We start from the raw sequence: 26,645 nt of genomic DNA, 5'->3' as shown, positions 1-26,645 counted from the left end.
TATCATTTTTAAAACAAAGCAGATCAACATAATATATAAATAACCAAAGGATATTAATTTTTTTATATATGTACACCTTAAAAATTAAATAACAGATCCATAAAATATACACAACAAATACTGGATACCTATGTATAGGTATCGCTTTTTTATAAAAATAAAGCCATATTTTCCACAAGGAAAATAATCAATAATGTTTAGGAAAAAATAAGAAAAAAAATAGAATGAAATACATTAAAAATAAAAGTGATATAAATATTACATTATTACAATTTATTTATCCATTTCATTTTATATTACTATTTTACTGAAGAAATATTCTTGAAAAAAATACCAATAGGTATATATTTTCATTCTTGTTTTTTCATATTATATTTTAAGAGAAAAACATCTTTTAATCATAAGTATGAAATAATATTATAAAAATGTTTTATGGCGTCATGTACATATTATATACATATGCATGTATTTTTTAAAGTTTATTTTATTGCTTTGTATATATTCTCTAAATAGGGAGTTTTATGCTCAGCAAATATATTTATAATTTGTATTAACATTTAAATAAATAAAAAGTAATTAAAAAGGTGTTTTAATTTGTTAACACAACTTAATTCTAGGAATATGCAAAATTTGTTATATTATATACCAATATAATTAATAGTTATACTTAAATACCAAAGCATGAATGCTTATTCGTGCATATATATTTATATATGTACATACCTAAACATTTGCTCATATATCCATTTGTTATGAAATAAAAATAGAGGAATTGATTCTTTTTTGTGATGAATTACAATTTACTATATATCCTTAAATACCACATCCTTTCATTTGATGCTTAAAACTCCTTTGACATGTCTCCTGGCCAAGTAAATAAGAAAAAAAAACTAATTCCAAAATATTTTGTAGAATGCTAAAAAGAAAAATATATATGCGTAAAATGTGAATATAAACATTATCAAGTTATTACAATAAATGTATTATTTGCATTTATATATTTATTTGATTTTTCATATTATGTATAGAATGCATTACCACGCCTGTATTACATATTATGCTAATTTGTCTTATTCTAATTTTAGAGCGAGATTAACAATTTAAAAGAAGTTTTAAGAAAACTGCCTCAAGAAAAAGATGACGAAAAAAAGAGAGAGGTTTTAAAAAAGGTCATAGCATATATGACATTAGGTATCGATGTATCCAAATTATTTCCTGAAATTATTATGATGTCTAGTACAAATGATATAATACAAAAAAAAATGATATATTTATATTTGAACAACTATGCAGGTAACCCATTTATTTTCTGTGGTCATGTGTGCTTTTTTTGACATCATTATATCATAATTTGGTTTAGATTTTTATCGTTGCACTATTTTTGTTTAAGCCTTTTTAGTTTCCTATTTATTTCTTTTTTAGTCATATATATATTATTTTCTATGTTTTTCCACTTTATAACAATAGAAACAAACTCCGAATTATCATTGCTCACAATCAATACATTGCAGAAGGATAGCAAAGATGAAGATCCAATAATAAGAGGGTTAGCACTAAGAAGTTTTTGCAATTTAAGAATTAACAATTTATTCGAATACATCGAAGGGCCATTATTTAACGGATTAAACGATAAAAATTCTTATGTTCGAAGAATAGCAATTATAAGTTGTATAAAATTAATTAAAGTGAATCCACAAATAAATATAAAAAATGATGTTATAACAATATTAAAGAATAAATTGCTTGATAAAGATTCTCAATGCATAATTAATTCAGTCCACGCATTAAATGAAATATTAGCAGATGAAGGTGGATTAAAAGTGAATAAAGAAATTATATTTAATATGTTAAACAAAATATCAACCTTTAATGAATGGGGAAAATGTGTAATATTAAATATTGTTAGCACATATATACCAGAAGATGAAGATGAAATGTTTGATATTATGAACATATTAGAAAATCATATAAGAGATTATTCAACAACCGTATTTTTAGCATGCTTAAAATGCTTTCTTAATTTATCAGCTAATGATACTAATTTGCAAATTAAAATTTTTAATAGAATGAAAGAGCCATTACTTACATTAATTACAACATCTTCTTATGAAATATCATATATTATTTTATTGCATTCGTATATATTATTACATGAATCTAATAAATTAAAATACGACATTTTTGATTATGACTATAAGCATTTTTTTTTTCGATACAACGACCCTACCTATATAAAGGACATCAAGTTAGATATCCTTGTTGCAGTTTCCTCCAAAGTAAGATACACATTAGTTAAAATTCCTAAGTCGTCAAAGTTTTATATTCATGGTCTATGTATATGCTCTTGTTAATACTTCGGAGAAGTCCCCTTATTTCCTCTTTTCTGCTATGATCCGTATTATTATTACTATTACTGTTATTATCATTGGATATTTTTTTATTTTTCTGTACTTTTAGAATAATGTTTCTTTCATAACAAATGAATTGAGCGTATACATATCCGATTCCAATGTTGACATATCACAGAAATCTATTTATTCCATCGGGTGCATTGCTTTGAAAATACCTAAATCGATTTCGAGAATTGTAGATCTTGCATTGTGCTCCTTTTTACCAATGAAATCGCCACATATATGTGGAGCTACTATAAAAATACTGGGAAATATATTAAGAAAATATGATGAATATACAAAGGTAATAATAGAAGAAGTAATAAAACATGACAACAAATTGATTGATGATGTAGGAATAATTTCTTATATATGGATAATAGGAGAATATTGTGAATATATAGAAAATGCACCATACATTTTAGAAGAATATGTAAATCTAACTGATTGTTCATATATATTTATGTTAGAATTATTAACGGCTTGCTTAAAAGTTTTATATAGAAGACCATCTGAAATGAAAATTATTTTAGTATCTTTATTTCAAAATATATTAAATAATTATAAATATCCCGAACTTACTGATAAACTTTTTTTTTATTATAAACTTTTATATTATAATTATGAAGAAGCATTTAATATTATTGCAGCTAAAAAAAAATTGGTAACTAACTTTTGTGAATCTGATGAAAATACATTATTAGATAAATTATATAATGAGTTTAATACCTTATCAATACTATATAAATATCCTATAAACAAGCATATTCAATATTCAAAAATATGTTTTAGCGCTGTATATGACCCAGAAGAAAATACTCATAACACTAATACGTATAATGATAGTGGTAGCGACGCTGCTGAGCCTTGTGATACAAATAAGGAACGAAATAATAACATGTTATATAATAATAGGGAAAATGATGACTATAACGAGCAATATTATAACGTTTATCAACCACAAATTTCTTATAGCGTCAACGATGACGTTGCTTTACATTTTGATAATAACCAGAACACCAACTTGATCAATATAAATGATGATGTGGGCACAGTTGGAAACGAGATCAACGCTGATGAAAATGGTAATAGCCATCGAAATAATATTCACAATTATGAAGGGAATAGCGAAAGTATGTACCACATAGATAATTCACCTAGGGCTATTAAAAAAAGTAATCATAGCCCCAATACAAAAAATGACAATAACAACACATTTAATTCCCAATATAAGAACCGTAACAGCGATAAAATACGCCCCCCCCCCAATAATGATACCATTTCCGAAGAAAAAAGAACCTCGCTTGAACTGCTAGATATGATTGATTCAGATAATTTTGAAAAATTAAAAGAAATTTTAATATATGCAGAAAATATAACACCGGAACAATACCAAGAACAATGGAATTTATTACCAGAACAGAATAATGAAAAATTATTTTTAAGAAAAAATTATTATAATTTACAATTAGAATCGTTAGATGAATTAATATCGAGATATAACATAATTATTTTGGCATCGGGAGAAATCGATCAATGCCTTAAGTTTTATATGTATTCACAATTTTACACAAAACATTATGTATTCATTGAATTTATTTTTAACAAGATAGAATATTCCATTAACTGGATATTGAAGTCGCAGTCTGATAACGCCGATATGGTAGATCAGTTTGCCGATTGTTTCAGGGACATATTCATAGATTTTATGTGAGATGTACAATTAGGTTAATACCAAACATCTTGCATGTATATATGGATATGCGCATATATGTGAATATTTTTCTTCTAATCGAGTTTCGTGCATTATTTTTAATACTACATTCATATATGTGCCAAAGTTGGCAAAGGATATGCCACATTCACAATTTTTTAGTGTCACTTTTTTTATCGCATACGTGCTTATTATTATAGTATGAAGAAGTGTCTATTTACATATTTCGTGTCACTTTCTTCACATATTTTCACATTATAGAACTTTTAGAAATAAATAATAATAATAACAAAAATAATAAATTTTAAGTTGTTTTCTCAGTTTTTTTTCAAAATCGTATTCAATATAATGCTCATTTATATATGTATGTTTCCATCTATGTATATGCATATAGTAGATTTCGTGAATTTTGTCACTTATCTCTTTATGTACATTTTCTGGAAAATTATTTTGAATATATAATATTCCCGTTTTGGGGCCAAAAAAATAAAAATGCCCAAATTAAAGAGTATTAATTCGAATAACACTATTAGTCTATCAATATTCCTTCATTATAATTACTTATTACCATCTTATAATGGTTTTATTTAGTCCACTGCAATGATTCCTTTAACTGCTTTACCATATTATCGTAATGCTGACAATTTTTAATCAAATTATGCACTAAAAGTTCATTTCTTTTCCCATATAATTCCCTTATCAACATTGTAGCATATGAGGATGAACTCAAATTAAAACTTAGTACTAAAGCATTGTGGTTGTAAATTAGAACCTTTTCTTTTTTTATTCGGTTACTTCTTTCCTCAATACAACTCCCTTTCTTATAATCAAAGCAATGTATGTTTTTTTCACTGTTTAAATAAGCTTCTCCTGTCTCTTTGTCGTATATATCTATGCTCTTATTTTCCAAATATTTACTCGATATGCTATGTTTTCCTGAATTAATTTTGTACAAATCGGAAATAAACTTAACTTTAGGCTCATTATATTCACAAAAACAAAAATACAAATTTTTTGGCAATACAAGTATATTTCTAAATACACACGTCATTCCGTATTCATATTCAAAAGAATTTATGTAGGAATTAAATTTTTTTATTATATAAAGGGTTTTTCTTATTGATATCGAATTTCTTAAAATACCTTCCCCCCATAATTTAATAACATCATGAACAGCGTTATCCTTGCTTCGATAATCTCGTATTAGATAACTAAAATATTTGTCAATCACTATATCCCTCTGAGCGTTAAATAAATTATCAGTATATAAAGTATACATTAAATAGAGTAATATTTCTAAAAATGATAATCTTATATTTTTCCCGGCATACTCTCTGTATAGCTTTTTAAAAACAGTTAAATAAGATAATTTATTGGGCATATATCCTAAAACTGGCAACACAACATTATATATATTAGTATCTTTTGCATTGTTAGGATTATATATAACACTGATATAATTATGTTGATTCTTTACTTCGTTTTTTTCCGAACATATTTCTTTACTATAAAAATAATCACCATAGCTTAAATTTAAACCAAAATTTTGTAATCTATATGAGGTTAACATATTAAATATTTTTGCACTATATGAATGCATATGGAATCTTCGTGTTTCCATGCTGATACCTTTAACGCATGTTCGTTCGTTTTCATAAAAATTATGTTTTTCTTCCAGTTTGTGTTTATCCATTTTATTTCCCCCTTCATTTTGAGAATATTTTTCTCTGTTTTCGGTAATTTTTTTTTTCCTTTGTTTTTGTCTTTTGTTATTTTCATATATGTATAAATTCCTTAAAAGCATAAATGCCTCATATTCAGAGTTAGTCATGAAGGAATAAAGAGATTTTTTCATAGATTTATTCCTTATCTTCAGTTTGTTATCGTAATCAGCTACACAATTATCACTAACAAGACCTCTGTCAAACAATTTTTTCGCCTTGGATGTGAAATACTTATAGGCAAAAATAGCACCCCTTTTATGATATATATCACAAGCATTTTTCAAACATATTGTTATATTATCCTTTACTACATTCCCATAAAAAAATTTTTTCTCAAAAATACATGGGTCAAGTACATGCCTTATATAATCTTTATAATTTCGAGATATTAAAGCTTTCCCTTTATTGAAAGTATTACTATATACTCCAAATCGTTGCATACCAAAATAATTAATAAATCCTTTTTTTTTAATATTATTTAATCGATTCTTTAAATATTCTTCATAATTTTGTATATTTCTTAGTACCACTATAAAACGATTACCATTATGTTCACCCAATTCTATTTTTTTTTTACACTTTTCAATTTTACAAATTAGTAAATTTTTTATCTTTTTATTAAAATAATAATTTTTAATATCAATAATCTTTTTTAAATTACGCAGATTTGTTGATATTATTTGAGTAGATACACTTCTTTTATCTTTAAATCCAGAATAATGAAAATCCTTAATTTCGATATCGGACATTTTACTTATTTCTCTTATTGCTTCTTGTGTGTCTTTATTAACTTTATATAGTGCAAAATTAACCCATTCTTCGTTTTCCAAATTTTCTGCATTGTTTTTCTCCTCATTTTGTACATTTATTTGTTCTACTGCATTTTCATGGCTTTTTCCCTTCAAGTTATATTTATTTACACCCACAAACTTGTTAGTGGTATCTCCTATTTTTGGCTCAAATAAACCATTGGAATACTTCGCTTCATTTTCTTCATAACAAAATTTTTTGATATATTCTATATCTAAAATTTTTTTGCTTTTATCAATTTCGTATACATGAAAATCTTCACATTTGTATTTAAAAATGCACCGTAACTCTTCTTTGGGTAGAAACTTATGTTCCTTCTTTTGTATAACTAAATTGAGATTGCACTTGTTTTTATTTATTTCGAGTAAATTACTCATAAAAATATTGATCCCAACATTTTCCTCCAGTAAATAAGAAGAATCATGCCGCAATAAAATCGAAAATAGTATTTTCCTATAACATCCCGACAATTCGTTTATTCTATTTGATAAACATAATTTAACTTCATTGTTCTTAAAAAACATTATTTTATAATATTTCGCTTCAGAACTTCGTAACTATCTTTTGTAGTCTTGAAAATCTATTTTAAAAAGAAAGGGATAAAGAAATTTGCCAATGCATATTGATAATTATACATGTATTATATGTGGGAATATAAATTTTAATAGCAAAACCTGACAATCTCCATTTCGTCAGAATAATATTTTAGTCTACTAAAAAAAAGAAGTTAAAGAAAGAGAAATCAATTTACGTTATTATATATTCCCTGTCATATTTCATAAAATTTCTCTATTCAATTATTGAAAATTTTCCTTAAAAATTTTTTTTTTTTCTGCATGTTATTGCCAATTCATTTCACATATTCACGCACTAATATAAATAAACAAATGGATTAACAAGCATCTCTATATATGTATTAAAAAATATTTTTTAACATAAATGCATTGACTCTACTTAATTAACTATATATATTTGGGAAAATATATGCGTTATCTTTGATATTTTTTCCTCTTATAATTTGTTCTATCACATCGCATATATATATATATATATATATGTACGCATGAAAGTATACATACTTCCTTATAAAATACTATTTTATATATTTTAATTTTATAAAACAAAATCCTTAATCTACCATTTACTCATGAATAATTTAAGAGAGAAATTTGAAAAAGAAATAAAAAACTTTAAACGAACTGCATTGCTTCGGGGGAGTCCGGCGTTCAAAATTAGCGTATGGCTTTCCGGTATTGATAAATTCTTACCTATTCGTTCATTTGTTTTTATCCAATTTTTGTTTATTCGAATTATAATTTTTGTTCAAATTGGCATGAATATGACTCTCATTACATATTACATAAGCAAATGTATAAAATACCTATGTATACACTTATTGCCAATATATTCTTTTGAAATATGCAAAAATATTTCTCTCTATATATTTATTTATACACATATTTTTACTCTTCATTTCACTTTTCAAAGGATTTGCTCTGGGATTCTTTTGGATACTTATTAGCGAATACAACAATCCAAAAAGAAATAATTTATTTTTTAAAAAAAAGGAACCAGACATGTTTACAGACGATGAAATACAGAACTGGAACAAACCATATTATCAAAAAAAATGATTACACTTTATCTATATTAAATTATATTATTTATTCCGATGAAAAAGGAAATTATTACTCTAAAATTTAAATAGTAATTCTAAGTAATCACAAAGTTTGAGAGAATGGATACACATATACATATTATAAGTATTTTTATAAATGTACTTTAAAATTTCATATTCAAAAAATATTTTTCATTTTTATTTAAATTTTATTACATGTTTGTAAAATTATCATTATGTATTAGTTATTTTAATGGTTGTCGATAAATTTCTTAATTCGTGCATGCTGCCACATACAAATATAAATACGCATAAATATTAACTTATAATTTAATTTTTTTTGTATTTTCCCAAATATATAAAAAATAAAAATTTTAATATGTTTTTGATAAAAATATTCCTACACCCCTTTGATACCAATGCTGCTCAGAAACTTCTTTTGAAACTGGAAATTTCCAAAATCCAATAAGGGAGTTTCTTGACTTATCTAAATAAATTGGTAAATCCATATAATAATGGTTTGGCATTTCGTTAAGTCTTTTGTTCACGTTATCCTTCGTCTCCCAAGTTAATGTTACTGGAGGTAGGTCAATCGACAGTTCATCACATAATACTAGGCACTGTACAAATATCGAAAAAACAGTAAACAAATATAAATATAAACAGATATAAAAAATGTTTAGCGTTCTCCTACATATACATGCAAATTTATTTTTTTGTATGAATGCAAAGCTTCTTACCCTATCGTTGTCGCTCCACTGAGCCCCTTCGATGGACAAACAAATAATAGTAAAATGGAAAGCCTCCATTAACTTTTCTTCATTCTTTTCGTCAACTGTTATAGATAGATCTAGATCATTTAGTGATTTTTTATATTTGTGTGCACACATTTGTCTAGTTGCAGTAATAAAAGCACGTGGATAAAATATGCCACCTAGCCATATAAAATTAATGGATAGCTTTTTATTAGCACCAAAATGGGATAATATAACATTGTTATTTCTTTTTACAAATTTATCTATATTTTCATCGTCATCTTTCTTTGTTTTTTTAGCGATTCCTCGATTTAGTGTGGTTTGTTTTCTCATCCCATGTGGATAGTTATTTTCACCATATTTTTCACTATTGCTTTTTGCAGTACCCCTTTCTTCTTCGGAACTTTTATTAAGCTCAACTGTTATGACAATAATTTGATATAAACGTTTGATAATATCTCTTAACCAAATCGTCAAGTTCATGTTTATACTTGTATTTGTTTGAAGTAACCACCCAGATGGAACATTCAATGAATTTATATCCTTAGCTAATGCTCTTAATTTATTTGTATATTTTATTTTTTCTTCTAAAACATGTTTTAATTGTATTAAATTTGTTTTTATATCTTTTAATAAATTATTAAATAATTGATTTTCCCTTTCAAAGCATCGGAAGACAGCATTCCCTACATTTTCATCACTTTTTTCTAAATCAGGAATATATTCAGGTAAACTTTCTAAAATTCTATCAATAAAAACAATGCTTTCATTTTGTTCCTTTGTACGTATATGCCGGACATTAGTATGATATTCTGGAGTGTCTGTATTTTCCTTTTCATCCATCTCGTCAACTTGATCTTCCAACTTAATTTCATCCTGACTATAAGGCAACAATTCTTGCATATCAGAGCAGCTTTTACTATATAAAATATTCCATTTATTTATGATACTAAAATTTGTTCTAGTAGTTAATAAACCCTCAGCATGTTGCCCGAATCCTAACCATGCAGGAATGTCTGTGTTAATCATATTATTTGCCCATTTAATATAATCTTGTATATTTCTAAACAAATCAGGAGATTTTAAAAAATCTTTACTAGATAAACTATTAGATATGTTTAAATTAAAATCAGTTTCAAAAGAATTCGAATGCATTAGATGCTCAATAAAGGTATCCAAAATTTTAGAATCCACAATATTATCTAATCTACCACCATATACTGTTTCATTTAATATTTTTTTTATTGCCTCCCATGGAATATTGCAAGGATCAATATGGTCACTTATATTATTTCCTATTTTTACAGCTGATTTATCAACCCAATTATCTATTACAGCTAAAGCGCATGTTAAATCAGCGTCACTAAATTCGTATTTTTTTGTCCACCCAATGGGTGTATATCTTCTTCTTTCTAATATTATTGCATGTAATACAGAAACAATAAAATATAACCTCAACCGTGCTATTTTTGGATCATTTATACATTTGTTTTCTAAAAATAAATAAAATGTTCTTAAAATTGAAGATTTAATACCTACAGAAGGTTCAAACATAAACGTTAATGACATACGTAATAAATTAGGAGGAATTTTGGGATTTATTTCCATAGTTAAAAATAGACGAAAATCAGTATTGCTAGTAGATTTATGCATATTTTTTTCTAATTGATATAGCCATTTATGTGATAAATGAATATTTTTTAATAGAACCCATCCACCATATTTTTGAGCTGAGGCTATTACTTTTTCAGCTGATATATACCCTTCTTCGGATCCCATTGCAATACAAGATAATGAAATTTTACAATGTTCACTTAATTGGTGTACTTTGTTACTTGGATCAAACCCAGGAGAGCTTATCAAAACTATAGGTATATTCCCCCAAGCATTCTCCTTTACATATTTTTCAAACTCATTTGTAGATAATTCGGGTAGCCACAAAAATTCCTTTCCTAAAATTATATTTATCAGCTTGTTAAAGCATCTATCTAACTTGTCCGCTCTCACAGCCTTTATAATTAGTGCCTCTTTTAAACATTGTGAAATGGGATTTTCTTGATTTACTCCCACCCCTTCTACAACACCTTCGGATTCTTCAACTGAATTAAGATGTGTTACACTGCTATTTTTTCTTTTTATATTTTTATTTCGCATTATAAGCGATGATACTACACATTCAGGCTCATCACTATGCAATAAACATGTCCACCCTTCTCTGTCATTTTCTATCAAATCTTTAAGGTAATAAAACAACTTATGTTTTATTAAATTGTTTAAGTTTCTTATTTGTTCGTCATTATAATCTGGTAAAACTTCACGCCCAATTTCATTTGAAGTCTTTTGATAATTTACCACTTCTTCTGTTTGTGAAATTCCCATCATCGTAGTTGCTTCTTCATACACATAACTATCCTTCAGAAGGAGGTGTAAATATACCCTGTCCATATAACATGATTTAGGATTTATTATACTTTTTACATAGCATAAATGAAGTGCAAACACGTATCGATCTTCTTGCAACAATCCTCTAGCAACACGATTGTAAGTCAAATTAAATAATAAATACTCTAAACATTTTATTCTTTCTCCATAATCATTTTTTTTAATTTTGGATAAATATTCTTGATCAAGTAACATATCTTTCATTATATTAAAAAAAAAGTTCAAATCATATTGATATAAAAAGTTAATATTACATAAATATTGTAAAATAAAATATATTTTTGAACAACCTTCTGCCAAAAATAGATACATATTACTAACATTTTCTATTTCAATCATAACTCCTTCTGCTATATTTACTTCCTTAGATGCCTCAGAAGCTTGTATTTTTAACTTTTCCATTGTAGTTATAACATTATCATCATCTAAAATATTTCCTTCGAGACTAGATAGTTCTAATAATAAGGATTCTTCTAATTCTCTGATTTTAACTTTATATTCACCTTGTAATTTTAATATATCACGTCTTTTTTTATCTATATCTGGTCTTTCATTTTTTAGTATCATATTTAAGCATTGGTTTTGAAGAGAAGAAGGTGTTAAGGTAAAATTACAAAAGGTTACACGACTACAAATATCCGGCGTAAATTGCAAATTAGCATCTCTGGAAGTTAAGAATAAATTAAAATTTGGGGAGAAATCTATTTCTGAATCACCTATAACTATTAACAATCTTCCCCCTTGCTTATGTGTTTCTTGATTCAAAACAGAATTTAATATTGCATCTATTTTTTCGACATCATAAAGTAATATGGTAGATCCGAATCGTATTGCACTTTCTAAATTTTTTAAAAAATTTTTATCTGAAAAAGATGTTTTTACTATTTTTTTATCAGCATATTGGTTAAGTAAAAATGTAGATGCTTGATCAGATGGATCAATAATTAATGGATATCTAATATAGTTACTTATTATTATTGCATTTTCAATGGACAAGTCATCACTTGGCAATTTATTTGCTATCCATTGTAGTCTTTCTGAAGGTTTAGATAAAAATTCAATAAAAGACAAATCATATCTATATTTTATATGATGGATTTTAATAATTTCACCCCACCGTTTTTTTAATTTTTGCCTTTCATAATGCTCAAAAAAACCAATATATGCACAAAACGCAGCAGATATAAGACAGTTGCCAATAAATGTTTCGGAAGCTTCTTCCAAACTTATAAACGTTTCTGACCATCTTTCCTTTTCTGATTTTAAATTTTCTATTAAATTTATAGATCTTACAATTTTTTTTTCAACGATTTCCATTTCTTGCTTAATACTTTGAACTTGACTAATTAATTGCGCATAGTCATTTTTATACTGAACTAGTATTTTTTCTAATGCGGAAATTATTTCTTTTTGTTCATTATATTGATTTTCTGCTATTCTTGTTTCTTCTTGCAATTTTTCTATCTCATTTTCTAATGGCTGTATTGTTTCTAATATTGTAAGAAATGTTATCACAGATTCTACCCATTTTGCCAATGGCCCCGCAGCTCGAGATGCTTTATTTATTCTATCAACATCCCAATCTGTATTATTAATTTTTTTTTTTATTTGCGCACTCGTTTGAGCTTTTACTGTTTTCTTGTCTAGGTATAAAACTTTATTTATAAAATCTTGTCCTTTCATTATTTTCCTAGCATCTTCCCATGTAACGTTTTTGTCGCCTTCATTCATAATCAGTATAGCAACAGCTTCTATAGCATTTCTAACTAATATTGGAGGATTTGCCATAGCCCTTAATTCATCAAAAATTTTCTTCGGTATATTTTTTACTGCGTCTTCAGCTTCTCTAAATTTAGGTTCAACTTCACTCAATTCTTTTCTTATAATTTCTTTTCTTTGTTCTATTATAATAAATTGTTCATCTAATTTCTTGGCTAATATTTCTGCTTTTTTTTTCTTATCTTCTGTTTCCGTTTGCTGCTCAATCATCAGTTTCATTTTTTCTTCGGCTTCAATGTCCTTTTCAGCAAGTATTTTTTTTTTATTTGCTAATGAATTTCTTAATTCGGCTACCTGCACTTCTGTATCTTTTAATTTTTTTAAACCTGCGTTTAAGTGCTTCTTTTGTGCAGATATTTCTTCTCTTTTTTCATCTATTATTTTTAAAAAGTGTTTTATAAAATCAAGGAAATCTCTAGGCGTCATATAGTTATATTTACTCCCCTTCTTCATTAAAACCTGATTAATATGCACCACTGAAATATGGATTTCTACAATCGCTTTTGACAAGAAGTAATATTTCTTGTCTTTGAAATCCAATTTGCTTTTTCCTTCAATAGATTCGTTGCTTATATTATCCATGTAAAAATTGTTATCTGGAATATTCAAACTAAAAATAAATTCATTTGCAACTTGCAATAATGCCTTATAAGACCAATCTCCAAACCAATCTATAACACATCTGTTAAATAGTGCTGGGGATGTTGACTGCCTATTTGCAAAATCAGGATTTGCTGGATTCATAGTAAAAACTATATGCAAATTTTTCTGAACTTGCTTAGTAAACTTTTTAAATATATCTGATTCATCTAAACCAGCATTCGTTCCATATTGACTCTTACATTCGTTTATTAATGCTTTATAATTGTCTCCTTCAAACAATCCTGGAACCTCCCCACTAGCTAGCAACGCATTCATTCGTTCTAAAAAGGCAGGCCCCAATACATTTGATTCATCAAATATGAATGTTATTTTTTCTTCCTTTATTCCTGCTCTTTTCATAACATTTCGTAAATCTACTTCAAATAATTCGGTTGAATAATTTCTACCTGTCCTTATTTGAAAAACAGATAATCCATTCATCCATGAAACAAATCTTGACAAAATTGTCTTTCCCACTCCAGATGCACCAACTAATAATAGATGCCCAAATGGCAATTTTAGAACTCGATCAATTCTAGTGATATGGTCCAATACTTCATCGAATAATACCAATTGGACATTTACTTCTTCTTCTCCAAATATTTTTAATTTAGCTAATATTAACTCTTTTAATATATTTTTATTTATTTCTATATACTTATTTTCTATGTATGAGCTAAATATTATGGGTCTTTCCAAATCTTCATCTTTCACATCAGGGAAACTATACTTAAATATATCATTTATTATTTTATCGGTTTCTTTCTTTTCTTTTTTGTAAATTAATCTATCTTGAAATATTCGTAAACCTTCATATATGCATAATCTAACTAATTCCCTATTTTCTATTTTTTCGAAATTTTCCAATGTCTTATATATACTTAATTTCCATCTTGTCAATTCTCTAGGGCTGTAAATATAATGAGGTTCCATATCAACAGTAAATGTTTCTGAAAATTTTGCATAAAAATCTACCATTGCTAAAGTTAAGTTATCTGCCATATGCAAACTTTCAGGAAACTTGCGAAGTATAGCCCTATTAAACGTACCATATATCTGCTTTAATGATTCATAACCAGGAAAATCAACATATAATATTGATGTATGCCTTAAAAACCGATTACTTAATGGGTTTCGGCCCGCATCTGTTGGGGGATTACAAGCCCCGGCAAATGTTATCCGCTCTATTTTTACCCAATTCCATTGATTGTTGTTAGTATCGTATTTCCAAAAACCTTGGGATTCGTATATTTGCCTCATAAACATAATAATCCTTTGCGTATCATATTTGTCTGGGGTAGGTAAGTTTATTTCGTCAGCAAATATTATTAACCATTTTCCGGGCTGTATTGGTCTTAAAACTAATTCGCTGGTTGTTTTAACATATTCACAATAATGGTCAAATGTTTGTAGTAATAAATTTGGTAATGATCCAGATGAAAAATTTAATGCAGCAATATCAAATTCTGTTGATTTTTTCAAAACAGATGTCAAGGTCATTGTTTTTCCAGAGCCTGGTGGCCCACATAAAATAAATGGTTTCTTTAAATTTAACCATCCTTCTAAAATTGTTGCATGCCTTATTGTGTCCATAGTTTCAATGATAAGTGTTGCATCTGATATTTCAGTTCTATCTACATCTGTTATTTCGACACGCTCCTTCCAATTGTGCCATTCTCCATCATCAACACTGGGTTCATAATCTAACACTGTTCTGTTTGTATTCAACAAATTTGATGAGTTAACCAAACGAGATGGTGATACCGAAGAAACATCATAATCAATATTGTATGAACCTTCTCCTCTTTTCGACAAATCTGAGGGTAACAATGCAACCGAACAAATTGATTCCACATATTTAGAAAATTTTTCTCTAGATTCTAGATTCAATGATCCACCAATACCCCATATTAAACTAACTACTAGCCATTTTGACATATATTTTTCTATATCACTATCCGATACAGAATTATTAAATTTACCATATTTCGCAACTAAATTATCTATCCCTTTTTGTATTAACAAGCACGTACTTTCAATTACTCTTATATATTCATAATCCATCACATGCTCAAAATATGCAGCACCAACTAAGCATTGCTGCACAAATCCGTTTTCTTCAAAATATTCGCTGATGAGTTCTATAGATCTATATTCTATTGTTTGTAATTTGCATACATCTATATTTTCTTCACTTTTATCGTAAAAAACTTGCGAATTTCTTCGCATTATATTCTCGTTCATAACTATTGAATTATGTGGGATCATATTATTTGTAGCAGGAATAGAACCAGTGGTAGCATTATTTATTTCTCTATTTTCATAATCATTTGAATTGGCTACTGCTGTAACAAAATCGATAAACCCTTTCTTACTTCCGTCACCACTCATTATTGCACCTTCAGTTGTTTCATTATTACTACTAGATACAAACAATGATTTTAGTATATCTATTTTCCTAGGATAATCACTATTACCATACTTTAATTTGTTCAACCTATGTTTGAACAAAACAATAGGTGGTAAAATATCTCTGGAAAACCATATCATACCACATCTACTAACAGTAGCTAAAGTAGCATGCTTTAATGTATCTACTTCAAATAGAATTTTAACGCTTTCAGGTATAGGCAAACGCTCCCCATTAGGTAGTGTTAATAATTTATTATCATCTAAAACACTGTTTAAATTTTCAGCCCATTCAGGATCTACATCCCCATCAAATATAATCCAATGTCGTTTTGTTATATTATTATTTGTTTGTGTATAGTTATATATTATTTTTCTTAATATACATGTAAATACACCATCAGTCCATTCTAAATTAATATTGTCTAATTTTCCATATATTTCTTCTTTATCTAATGATTTAGCATCTATTATATAACTCATACCTTTTATATTATCTATTGCTTCTAATGCATCTAAAAGTATTTTCCAGGCACTACTTTTACCGGTACCTACTCCACCAACTAACATGATACCGTGTTGAAGTTTCATTATTTGATTTATTTGGCATATTTTAGTTATCCATTTTTCTTCGGGTATATAATATTTTAATTTACAAATTCTTTTTATTTCATTTATTAAATCTTTATCCTCAAATAATGATATATTTGCGTTTGGAAATATTCCACTCAGCAAGCTTTTTATTAACACTATGTCGCTTGAAACGAGTTTTGGGTATACTGTATCACATACAGATTTGAGTAGCAATGTTTGCTCAATCTCAACCGCTTTCTTTACCTTCTCCATTTCATCAGAGTTTTTACCAGCCACACTGATGTCATTATCACCGTCGAACGCGTTATCCTCCTTCTTCAAAATATCTCCTTGCCATTTTTCCTGCAAAGCAAGTCGCTTCAAATTACCAGCAGAATTAAGTACATTCTTCAAAGATCTTAAACCAAAGTCATAATGTGGTTGTTTCGATAATTGCTCTGAACACAGATCAAAGAGAGAAACAATTTTACTAGACAAATATTCAGCACTAATAAATCCTTGAGAAAATAACGTAACCTGTACTATTAATTCTTTGTTAGGTTCTATCATAGCAAAACTTCTAAATAACTGCTTTAAATTATCAGGTAAATTTGATCTACCAGCATACCCAGGATTCATAGTAACAAATATACCAACATTTTTATTTAATTCAACCTTTTTATTTAAAATTTCAACTTCTTTTTTTCTTTGTGATAAGCTTGTTTGTATTGTTAATATTTGTTCTGATACGGCTGATAATATTCTTTCTTCTAATCTATTGAATTCATCAAAACATCCCCATGCTCCTACTTGGCATAACCCAACGAATATTCTTCCCATTGCAGTAAAATCAAATGACTCATCGCAATTAAACACTAATACATATCGTCCTAATTGTGCCCCTAACGCTTTCACACTTTCTGTTTTTCCAGTACCAGCAGGTCCAAATGGGTTACCTCCTAATTTCATTTTTAATGCTTGGGTTAATGTTAAAAAGCATGCATCTGTTAATTTTGTCTGAACTAATTTTTCGCACATTCCTAAATATTCATATCCATATTCAAATGATGCATCTGCCATTTTTATAATCAAATTCACATTTTTATTCCTTTTATCTTTATCCCAATAAAATCTCATATATTGTAACCATGTAAAATCGTTCACATTTTTTATATCCTTCTCTATAAGGATTCGAATAACATCTCTTTGATGAACCAATTCTGTTATCATTTGGACAATCTTTTGTCTAGTTGTATTATTCGTTTGTTTTACTACAACTTCGGAGAGATATTTAAGTAGGCTTCTACACACCTCTTCGCTAGTGAGAAAGTTGTTACATTGAGAATTTAAACATTTATCAGAAGCGACACTTTTTTCACCTATCGTTTGGGAATCCATCTCTAACTTTTCCATGGATAATTCTATATCATGTTCAATATTATATGTCCACATTATTTGCAAACAAAGAAGAATTATTTGGTTAGGGTATTTGCAACACCAATCTATGATCTGTCTATTCGTTGAATCCTTTGTGCATTGTAATATATCCATCTGCATAAACTCAATAGCTGCTAAATCTAAATAGTTCTCCAATGTTGTTTTCATACGCGTTTCTAACACAATTAGCCATTCCTTTAACGTTTTATAAGCATTTATATGTATAGGTTCCTTAAAAAAAACTTCTTCCCCTTCTCGTGAACACATTCCTAATATAGAATCACTAGTATTTTCTTTCAAAATAAATGAATTAATTCCAGCAAACATTTTATTAATATTTCTTTGTATAATTTTTGCATCTTTCGAATTCCCAATCATTTCTAGCAAATCTTCATCTCCAACAAAATAGAATCTCGGAAATTGGTTTCTTTGTTTTTCTAAATACTCTCCTAAAGCTTTTTGAATTTTTGATAACGAATCAGATAAGCGATCCAATTGTTTTTGAAATCCATTTATTTGAAATAGCTCTAAAAGTTTCGGATTTTCTGAAGTTTTTTTCATAATATTTATAAAATCGGCGTCTATGATTTTAAATCTGTTATATTCTTGTGGTAATAAAAGTTTAATATCAGTTGAACTTTTTAATACACCTTCTAAATAAACCCATTTTCTTTGAACATTCATCCAAACTTCTAACAAGTTACGCAATCTATTTAATTTATCATCCCAATTTAATGTTTCTTCTTCAAATATTTTAACGTAAGAAGATATTTTCATAGATTGTATAGCATTTAAATGATCATCAATGTTAGATAATATATCATTCCACCCTTTTATTAATTTGCATCTATTTTGATATTGTACTAATTCTAATTCGTATTCTGTCCACGTATCCTTTAGTCCTCTTAAAAATTCATCTAAAACCATTTCCCCTTGTGATTGGTTTAAAATTTCTCTAATTACATTTTCATGGTAGCATAGATTACTAGACCATAAATTTCCGAGACTCAATTTATTGTAATGAATCTTTAGTTCCAATTTTTGAAGAATTAATTTCCAATGTCTTTCTTTCAATGATTCGGATTTTAAATCAGATAATATTACATAAGTTTTTAAATATTCTTGAATTTCATCTTTTACCTTATCAAATATTTCATATTGTCTATATTTTGCTGGTATTTTTTTTATACTTCCTAACAAATTATTTAGAAGATTTTTCACATTTTTCAAATCCGAATTTATCCATAATATCTTTTTTAAATCAGATATACTAGAATAAATTACTTTTAGTTCATCCCATATTGTTTTTATGCAGGTTATTTCTTCTTTTAGCATTTTCGGAGAAATATGAAAATTAGTCTCTGATTCTTCATCTACCGATATTTTCATCAGTTTTCTTAGTCTTTCCGACACTTTATAATCTTGACTAATAATATTAATTTTACTTTCAAATGTTTTAATTATTTGTAGCACTTTTACACTATTTGTATTCCCATCAGCTAGTTTGCTTCTATTCCATTGCTCATATAATTCCTTTATATTATTTTGGACTTTAGAATCAAATTCTATAACTAGACTTTGTATATATGGAAAATATTCTTTTACTAAATTTATTTGATATGCCAAGATTTGCTTAACTGTTTCTACCTTACCTATAACACTATCTATAAATAGCCAATTTTTAGGGAACATATATTTCTGTTTTTCTAGCATTAATTCACTCTTTTTTAATATATCACATTTACTATCCCATTCTTGTTCCTTTTTGTTAATTTCATTAATTTTTTCCACAAAATCATGGATGCTGCTGCATATTCTAGATAGTACATCCATATCATAGTCGTTCATTATTGTAATTATATCTTTGGGGCGCATAGACAATATATGCATTGCTGTTATTTCAGATTCAGATTTTAATTCAGATTGCTCTCGTAAATCATGTAAACACTTTTCGATATCCTCTTTAAATATTAATATTTTTTCTAATAATTTTTTCGAAAATTCTGAAACTATTTCCTTTTGCCAGATCTCAAATTTCGAGCTAACCTTAGATTGAAGTATTCTATAATCTATTACTATTGGACCGAAATTTTTTTTTTCTGTATCTAAAATATCAAATTTATCTTCTCTTTCTTTAATTTCGTTCATAAAAGTTTTCCATATTTCGATATCTTCTCCAAAATTAGTTATTATATCTCCTATTTCAACTTTTAATAAAGTTTTATATTGAAACCACATCGATTCATATTCCTTTGCCTTTTCAACACTATCATTAATACATTTTATTGCATTATCATATACTTTTTTGTCTACATAATATATTATATATTTATATGTATTATCTAGCATAACATTATTTATTACCTCACCATCTTTATTCTTTATCTCGATAACTTCTCTAGACTTATCTTTTTTTTGGTATATATTTTTAATCCTGGTGATTCCGCAAATCAAATTTATAGCCTCTGAAAGTCTAGAAAACCAAATTTGTCTCATAGAATCCGTAGATGGGGATAAAAATACCTTATGTTTACTTATTTTGAATTCATGAACACTTGATCGAAGAATGAATCGGTTTTTTGCCGAATTTCGGCGCCTTGTATTCCATTCCATAATACTCTTTTTTCCTTCTTGATCCTGCTCTCGACCTCTATCCTTTCCAAATTCGTCTCCACTAAAATTTCCAGTGTCTTCATGAATAGTATATTCTTCTGCCCATCCTACAAATTCTTCAGTCCATTTCTTTATTATTTCTTCCAATCTCGTCGCCAAAATTCCATCTAAGATTTTGTTCATTTCGTTGATCCACAGATGCACATTTTTGTAATGCTGAAGATAGAGTTCGTCAGCCTTTTCCTGTATTAATTCCACATACTTTTTAATTTCATTATCTCCATCAATACTTATTTGGCATGTTTTTATCTTTTCCAAAATATCTAGAACAAAGGAATTTTTATTTACTGCCTCATCAACCATCGATTCAAGCATATTAACATGTTCCGTCAACTTTCTAACATATGTTTCTAATATATCTGAATCCCAATGTAAATTAATTCCTTCTTTTATTTTTTCCTGTACACTATTATGTGCCGAAGCAACTAACATACTAATAGTGCCGTTAAACGGTATGTCCTTTCCTTCGTTTTCAAGATATAAGCAAATCTTCATATATACTCTTAGTGTTTTTTCTAAACCTAATGCATATGGATATATCAACTTTGTTTCGTCTGCTTTTACTTTAATAGAATAAGGTACCCTTAAATTTATAGATTGTAAATAACGTACTTCTTTAAATAGATTAAAAAGTTGTTGATCATAATTTGCTAGTATTTCATAGTTATTTATTCCTAATTTTTTTATTTTTATTATTTTTTCGTATATATCAAATTTATCTCCATTTTTAATACTTTTAAGCCATTTTTCAAATGTTTTATTTTGATTTAATAAATTTTTAAAATTGTCTATATTTTGTTTTAAATTTTTTCCTTCTGCATGTTGCTCCCATCCCCTACCCAAAACATTTTCGATTTTTTTAAATGAATCTTCTAATTTCTTTTCAATTTGTTTACACCATATAATAGACCCAGCTACTAATGGAATATCACGTATAGTTGATACTTTTTCAGAAGAACTTTTAACATAACCATTAATATAAATCATTTGTAATTTTTTGATATCTTCTACTACTATTTGTATTAAACTATTTTGATATTCTTGAATAGCACCTTTAATTTTAGGTCGGAAAAATAAAGGATTAAATTTAGAAAATACATTAAACATTTCATTAGATGTTTTAGCACCTCCTAACTTGTCCCTTAATTTAAAGGTTATTTGTGATTCAACTTTATTCATTTTTGATTCATAGCTTAACTTTGTTTTTTCCCATAAATCATTCCCACTTTTAGATAAATCCAATGCATCAAGAGAAAGTAATACATTATATGCTGCATTTATATCTTTGTGTAAATTTATACCTACATTTTTATCATTACCAAAAACTTTTGTAATTACAGTTTTAAATTTTTGATGCTGTTTTCGAAATTTCCGTATATCATCTAAGCGTTCTTGTAATATTACATGTTCAAATATCATTTTAGCTGGAGCTCTTTCATTGAAACTTCTTTTTTTAATTAATTCGCGAACCATGTCTTTAAAGACTCTTATCTCTTCATTCCATAACTGGAAGACTTCCATACACCCAGATATAAGAACATCAAATATTTGATAATCCATGCTAAGCAATGATTGATTAGAAAGTATTTTCTTCATAGTATTTCCTAAATCTCTAGACAATGCTTCAACAAAATTATACGATTTCGATAATGGATATTTTGTTGTATTTTTTAATTTTTTTAAATGATTAAATATATTTCTTATTGCTTGCATGGTTTGTTGAACAGTTTGAGCTCCTAATAAATCATCTATTGGAAAGTCTTTCATTAATATATTAACATTTAATACATATTCTTTAGATTGCTTTAATTGAATATCACTATCAAAAGATATAGTTGCAAAATATCTTTTAGCATTTTTTAATATTTGTAGTGTTAATATTACTTCAGGACTTTTTAATCTATTTTCAAGTTCCAGTAATGCATTTTCATAGCCTATCCAAAAATTTATTTCTGCTAAAGCACTACCGCTTTTAAAATCGCCGTTAAGTCTAGTTATTTTTTGAATCTCTTCTACCCATTTTGTTACATCTTTTTGTAGTTGATTTAAAAAACCTTGAGATTCACATAAATTTTTTATGGTCTCTTGTTTGATATCGTCAATGTTAGGATTTTCTTCTACTAACTTTTCTATCCGTTTATCAACATTTAAACATATTATTGGAATGTTTAAATCAATTTGTGCATTTTTCATCGAAATTAATAGTTCATTTAACTTTTTACTTACATTAGTCATAAGTAAATTTGATATTTTATTATTATCTCCACCGTATGTTCCACATTTTCTATTCCCATAACCTGCATATGACGAAGACAATTTTGCTCCACCATTTTCATTGATGCTACTATCACTTCTACTATCATATCCATTACCATTTTCTACATCTCTTTTTTTAGAATATTTATTTTTTTTTTGCGAAATTTCATCATGTTCAGCGCTATGAGTTACATAAGAAGCAGCATCAAATATTGTATTAAAACCCTGGGACAAATATAAATAAACCAAATCTAATGGAGTATTACAATCATTTAATCCACATACAAACATAAGTAACTCGTTAGACAAATTTATTTTATTTCCATTATTTAATTTTTCATTTAATGCTAAGAACGTGTCTTTATTTCTTTTCATAAAAGCAATTGCAATGCTTTTTGTTACACATTTATAATTTATATTTAATTCTACAAATAATGAATAACTTGGTTCTTTATCAAAATTTATATTTCTTTCTTCATCTCTTTCATTTTCTAATTTTTTTATATTATCGTGCCCTTCATCTATTTTCTCTTGTTTCCCTTTCCCAATAACAATTATATTTACATTTTTATCCACAACAAACTTTCGTATCTTTTCTTCTTCTCTTTTTGCTAATACGGATTGTAACTCTTTTCTAGAACAATCTAAAACAGTCGGGCATATTTCCAAAAAATAGTTTATTAAATGTGTTTTTTCCACTTCCATTATTTAGTTCTAGCCAAGCTACAGCAGCGGAAGATCCTTAGAGGATGCTAAAAAATTGTATTATTATTTATATTTTTATCGACAATTATGTACATATAGTATATCTATAATGATTATTTATATATCATGCACATACATATATAAGCACATCCATGCATATTTATTAATGTAAAATTAGCCGATATTTTTTCTGAAAATAATATGAAATAATAAAAAGCATTCATAAACTATACAAAACACACATCCATAATAATGTTATTCCAATATCCATTCTCATATTTAAATATGAAAATTTTAAACAATATACCAATTAACATTCGTTAACATTAAATATGTATATGTGTATGTGAAATATGAAGCCTATTTCTAATGTATAAACCTAATACAAAATATAAAAAAAATAGACGAAAATTATTGTGTAAATATCTGTACATACACGTATATACCTATATACAAATATTTAGAATTTTTGAAAATGTTAAATTATAATCTAAATGGAAAAATAAACAGTATTTGTCCTCTTTTTTATTTATGTTTATAGAAAAAAATTTATACCTAATGTAATAATAAAATATTTTTCTTACAACAATAAAATTTCAATAATTCCATTTTTCATAGAATAAATACAAATTTCATGCACACAAAAATAAATAATAAATGCTATCACACAATTATGAGAATATAAAATTTTTAATAAAAAATTGTATAATTTAATTAACATGTTTTTCCTTTATTATGTATATTTATGTTTATTTATACATTTTTTTTAAGAGTTGTATAGACATACATATCTTTTCTTTGTTATTGGTCTATTCATACAAGGGTAGTAAGATGTAGATAAAACAAACGAAATGACTTGCAGTTTATATATATCGAAGTGTACGAAAATAGCTTGAACAAAATAAGAGTTGTTTGTTATTCCTATTCTTATTAATTAGTTTTTTTAATGTGTGCAAAAATTTATGCCAAAAAATAAAAATATGTAAATGGGAATAAACAAAAAAATCATATTTTTCATATTTTAAGATCTATAGATATATTGTAGAAATTATTTTCCTTTAATACAGAAATTGTACTCTAAAATAGGAACTATGCAAAAATAAGGGCTTAACTCATAAAGAAACCGATCCATATTTTTCTTTCGAAATTCATTTCCCTTTTACTGATTAGTGGTTTTAGTGAAATAATAGCACTATCATACAAAAAAGCAATATACACTATCAATTATAGCACTTAATTTCCATTATAATGGCTTGCAAATATTTATATCACTCCTTTTAAAAAATAAATATTTCTATTGGTTTAAAGTTGTTTTAAAAAAAATTATAAATATTGTTATACTATTATTTACTTATTTAAATTAATGAATTTAATATTTTTGTCTTTTAAATACTTGGGAATGCAAAGAAAGGCGTAACACTTAATATTTTATAGTATGACCCTAAAAATATAAAGAAATTTATTTATCGTTTTTTATACATTTAAAAAAAAATATTATTTTTGAAACGAATTAATTAATGAAAAAAATGTGCATCCTATATCACATAATTTTTATAGAATATATTTGCAAATATAAATTTCCAATAACATATATATAGATATTGATTTTTATTGATCTATTTCTAATTATCCATGCTTGAAAATCAAAAACTCAATATGATCCAACTTAAAATGCAATGCGTTGTATATTTCATGAGTACAGAAAAATCCAAAATTTTGACCGATAATAATATGCCACCCCTTTTCATTAAAATCCAAATTCTCTTTAATTTTATCCCTTAAGGCTATTGTTGCACATCTCCATGAATTTATTTTGTTATTATTTATGTTACCATATATCTCTTTTGCTATGTTTATTAATTTAGTTTTCTTCTCATAATGCATATGTTCATACAATATATCACATTTTGGTTCCTCCATATTTACTCAATATGGGAAGTAATACGTATTTATATCTATAAATGTGCAATCATACATAAATGTTTTATATATATTTCTTATACATACATCATTATTTATTATCATATTTACGATTTTTTGAGGATGCTCTAAAAAATAAGTATATCTAAATATAATAAATTTTTATAAAATAAAAAATTATATTTAAAAAATATTTTCTTATGCATATGGGCGTTTCTTTTTATCTTAAAAGGTGATATAATTCCAATAAGACAAACCTTTAAGATTAAAAATAATGTGCACAAACATAAAACACATATTGGATTATATTATTTATTATAATTTAATTTATTCAAAATATATTATAAAAAATAACATAAAATGTTTAAGGGAAATTTTTATAATAGTAAAAGTCTACATTTTCAATTTATACTAAAAAAATGTGAATATTTTGTTTATTCAGTGATTACTAATAACCATATTCTCTTATTTTAATTTTGAATCATAAAAAATATTGATATATACACAGGTTTTACTTTGTTTTAATACAATGGGATAATAAACAGCATCATAATATAGTACAATGCTGTAACAAATTTTTAAGAAATATATATACTAATATGCATGTACTTGTCATATGCTTATGTAGCGAAGAATCACACGCGCATTCCTAACTCCTAAAGAAATTATTATATGCTATCAATATTCCTTTGAATAATTTAAGAAATATTATGCTTTAGTTTATCTAATAGAATAATAATTATTAAACAAAATCATGATTTTTATGCTCAAAAATAATGTACATTTTACTATTGGCTG

At 26.6% G+C, this 26,645-nt stretch overlaps 5 protein-coding genes across 5 annotated transcripts; 2 read left to right on the top strand and 3 right to left on the bottom strand.

Annotated features, from left to right (window-relative positions):
• Nucleotides 1-857: 857 nt before the first annotated feature.
• Nucleotides 858-4,104, top strand: PBANKA_0214300 (AP-4 complex subunit beta, putative; the record flags this gene model as incomplete). Its single annotated transcript, XM_034565630.1, has 4 exons — nucleotides 858-872; nucleotides 1,086-1,293; nucleotides 1,468-2,276; nucleotides 2,458-4,104. 4 exons carry the CDS (start codon nucleotides 858-860, stop codon nucleotides 4,102-4,104), a joined length of 2,679 nt encoding a protein of 892 aa, XP_034419869.1.
• A 583-nt stretch (nucleotides 4,105-4,687) lies between these two features.
• Nucleotides 4,688-7,162, bottom strand: PBANKA_0214200 (tRNA pseudouridine synthase D, putative; the record flags this gene model as incomplete). Its single annotated transcript, XM_034565619.1, has 1 exon — nucleotides 4,688-7,162. One exon carries the CDS (start codon nucleotides 7,160-7,162, stop codon nucleotides 4,688-4,690), a length of 2,475 nt encoding a protein of 824 aa, XP_034419868.1.
• Nucleotides 7,163-7,785: 623 nt separating this feature from the next.
• PBANKA_0214100 (conserved protein, unknown function) lies at nucleotides 7,786-8,272 on the top strand (the record flags this gene model as incomplete). The annotated part of the gene is made up of 2 exons (XM_034565607.1): nucleotides 7,786-7,888; nucleotides 8,127-8,272. 2 exons carry the CDS (start codon nucleotides 7,786-7,788, stop codon nucleotides 8,270-8,272), a joined length of 249 nt encoding a protein of 82 aa, XP_034419867.1.
• A 358-nt stretch (nucleotides 8,273-8,630) lies between these two features.
• On the bottom strand, nucleotides 8,631-23,927 carry PBANKA_0214000 (dynein heavy chain, putative; the record flags this gene model as incomplete). Its single annotated transcript, XM_034565596.1, has 2 exons — nucleotides 8,631-8,876; nucleotides 8,997-23,927. 2 exons carry the CDS (start codon nucleotides 23,925-23,927, stop codon nucleotides 8,631-8,633), a joined length of 15,177 nt encoding a protein of 5,058 aa, XP_034419866.1.
• Nucleotides 23,928-25,553: 1,626 nt separating this feature from the next.
• Nucleotides 25,554-25,847, bottom strand: PBANKA_0213900 (dynein light chain, putative; the record flags this gene model as incomplete). The annotated part of the gene is made up of 1 exon (XM_034565585.1): nucleotides 25,554-25,847. The coding sequence occupies one exon, from the start codon at nucleotides 25,845-25,847 to the stop codon at nucleotides 25,554-25,556; it is 294 nt and encodes a 97-aa protein (XP_034419865.1).
• Nucleotides 25,848-26,645: the final 798 nt, after the last annotated feature.

This window comes from Plasmodium berghei, assembly GCF_900002375.2.
Source record: "Plasmodium berghei ANKA genome assembly, chromosome: 2".
Classification (NCBI taxonomy): Eukaryota; Apicomplexa; class Aconoidasida; order Haemosporida; family Plasmodiidae; genus Plasmodium; species Plasmodium berghei.
This window is presented reverse-complemented; position numbering and strand designations above follow the sequence as displayed.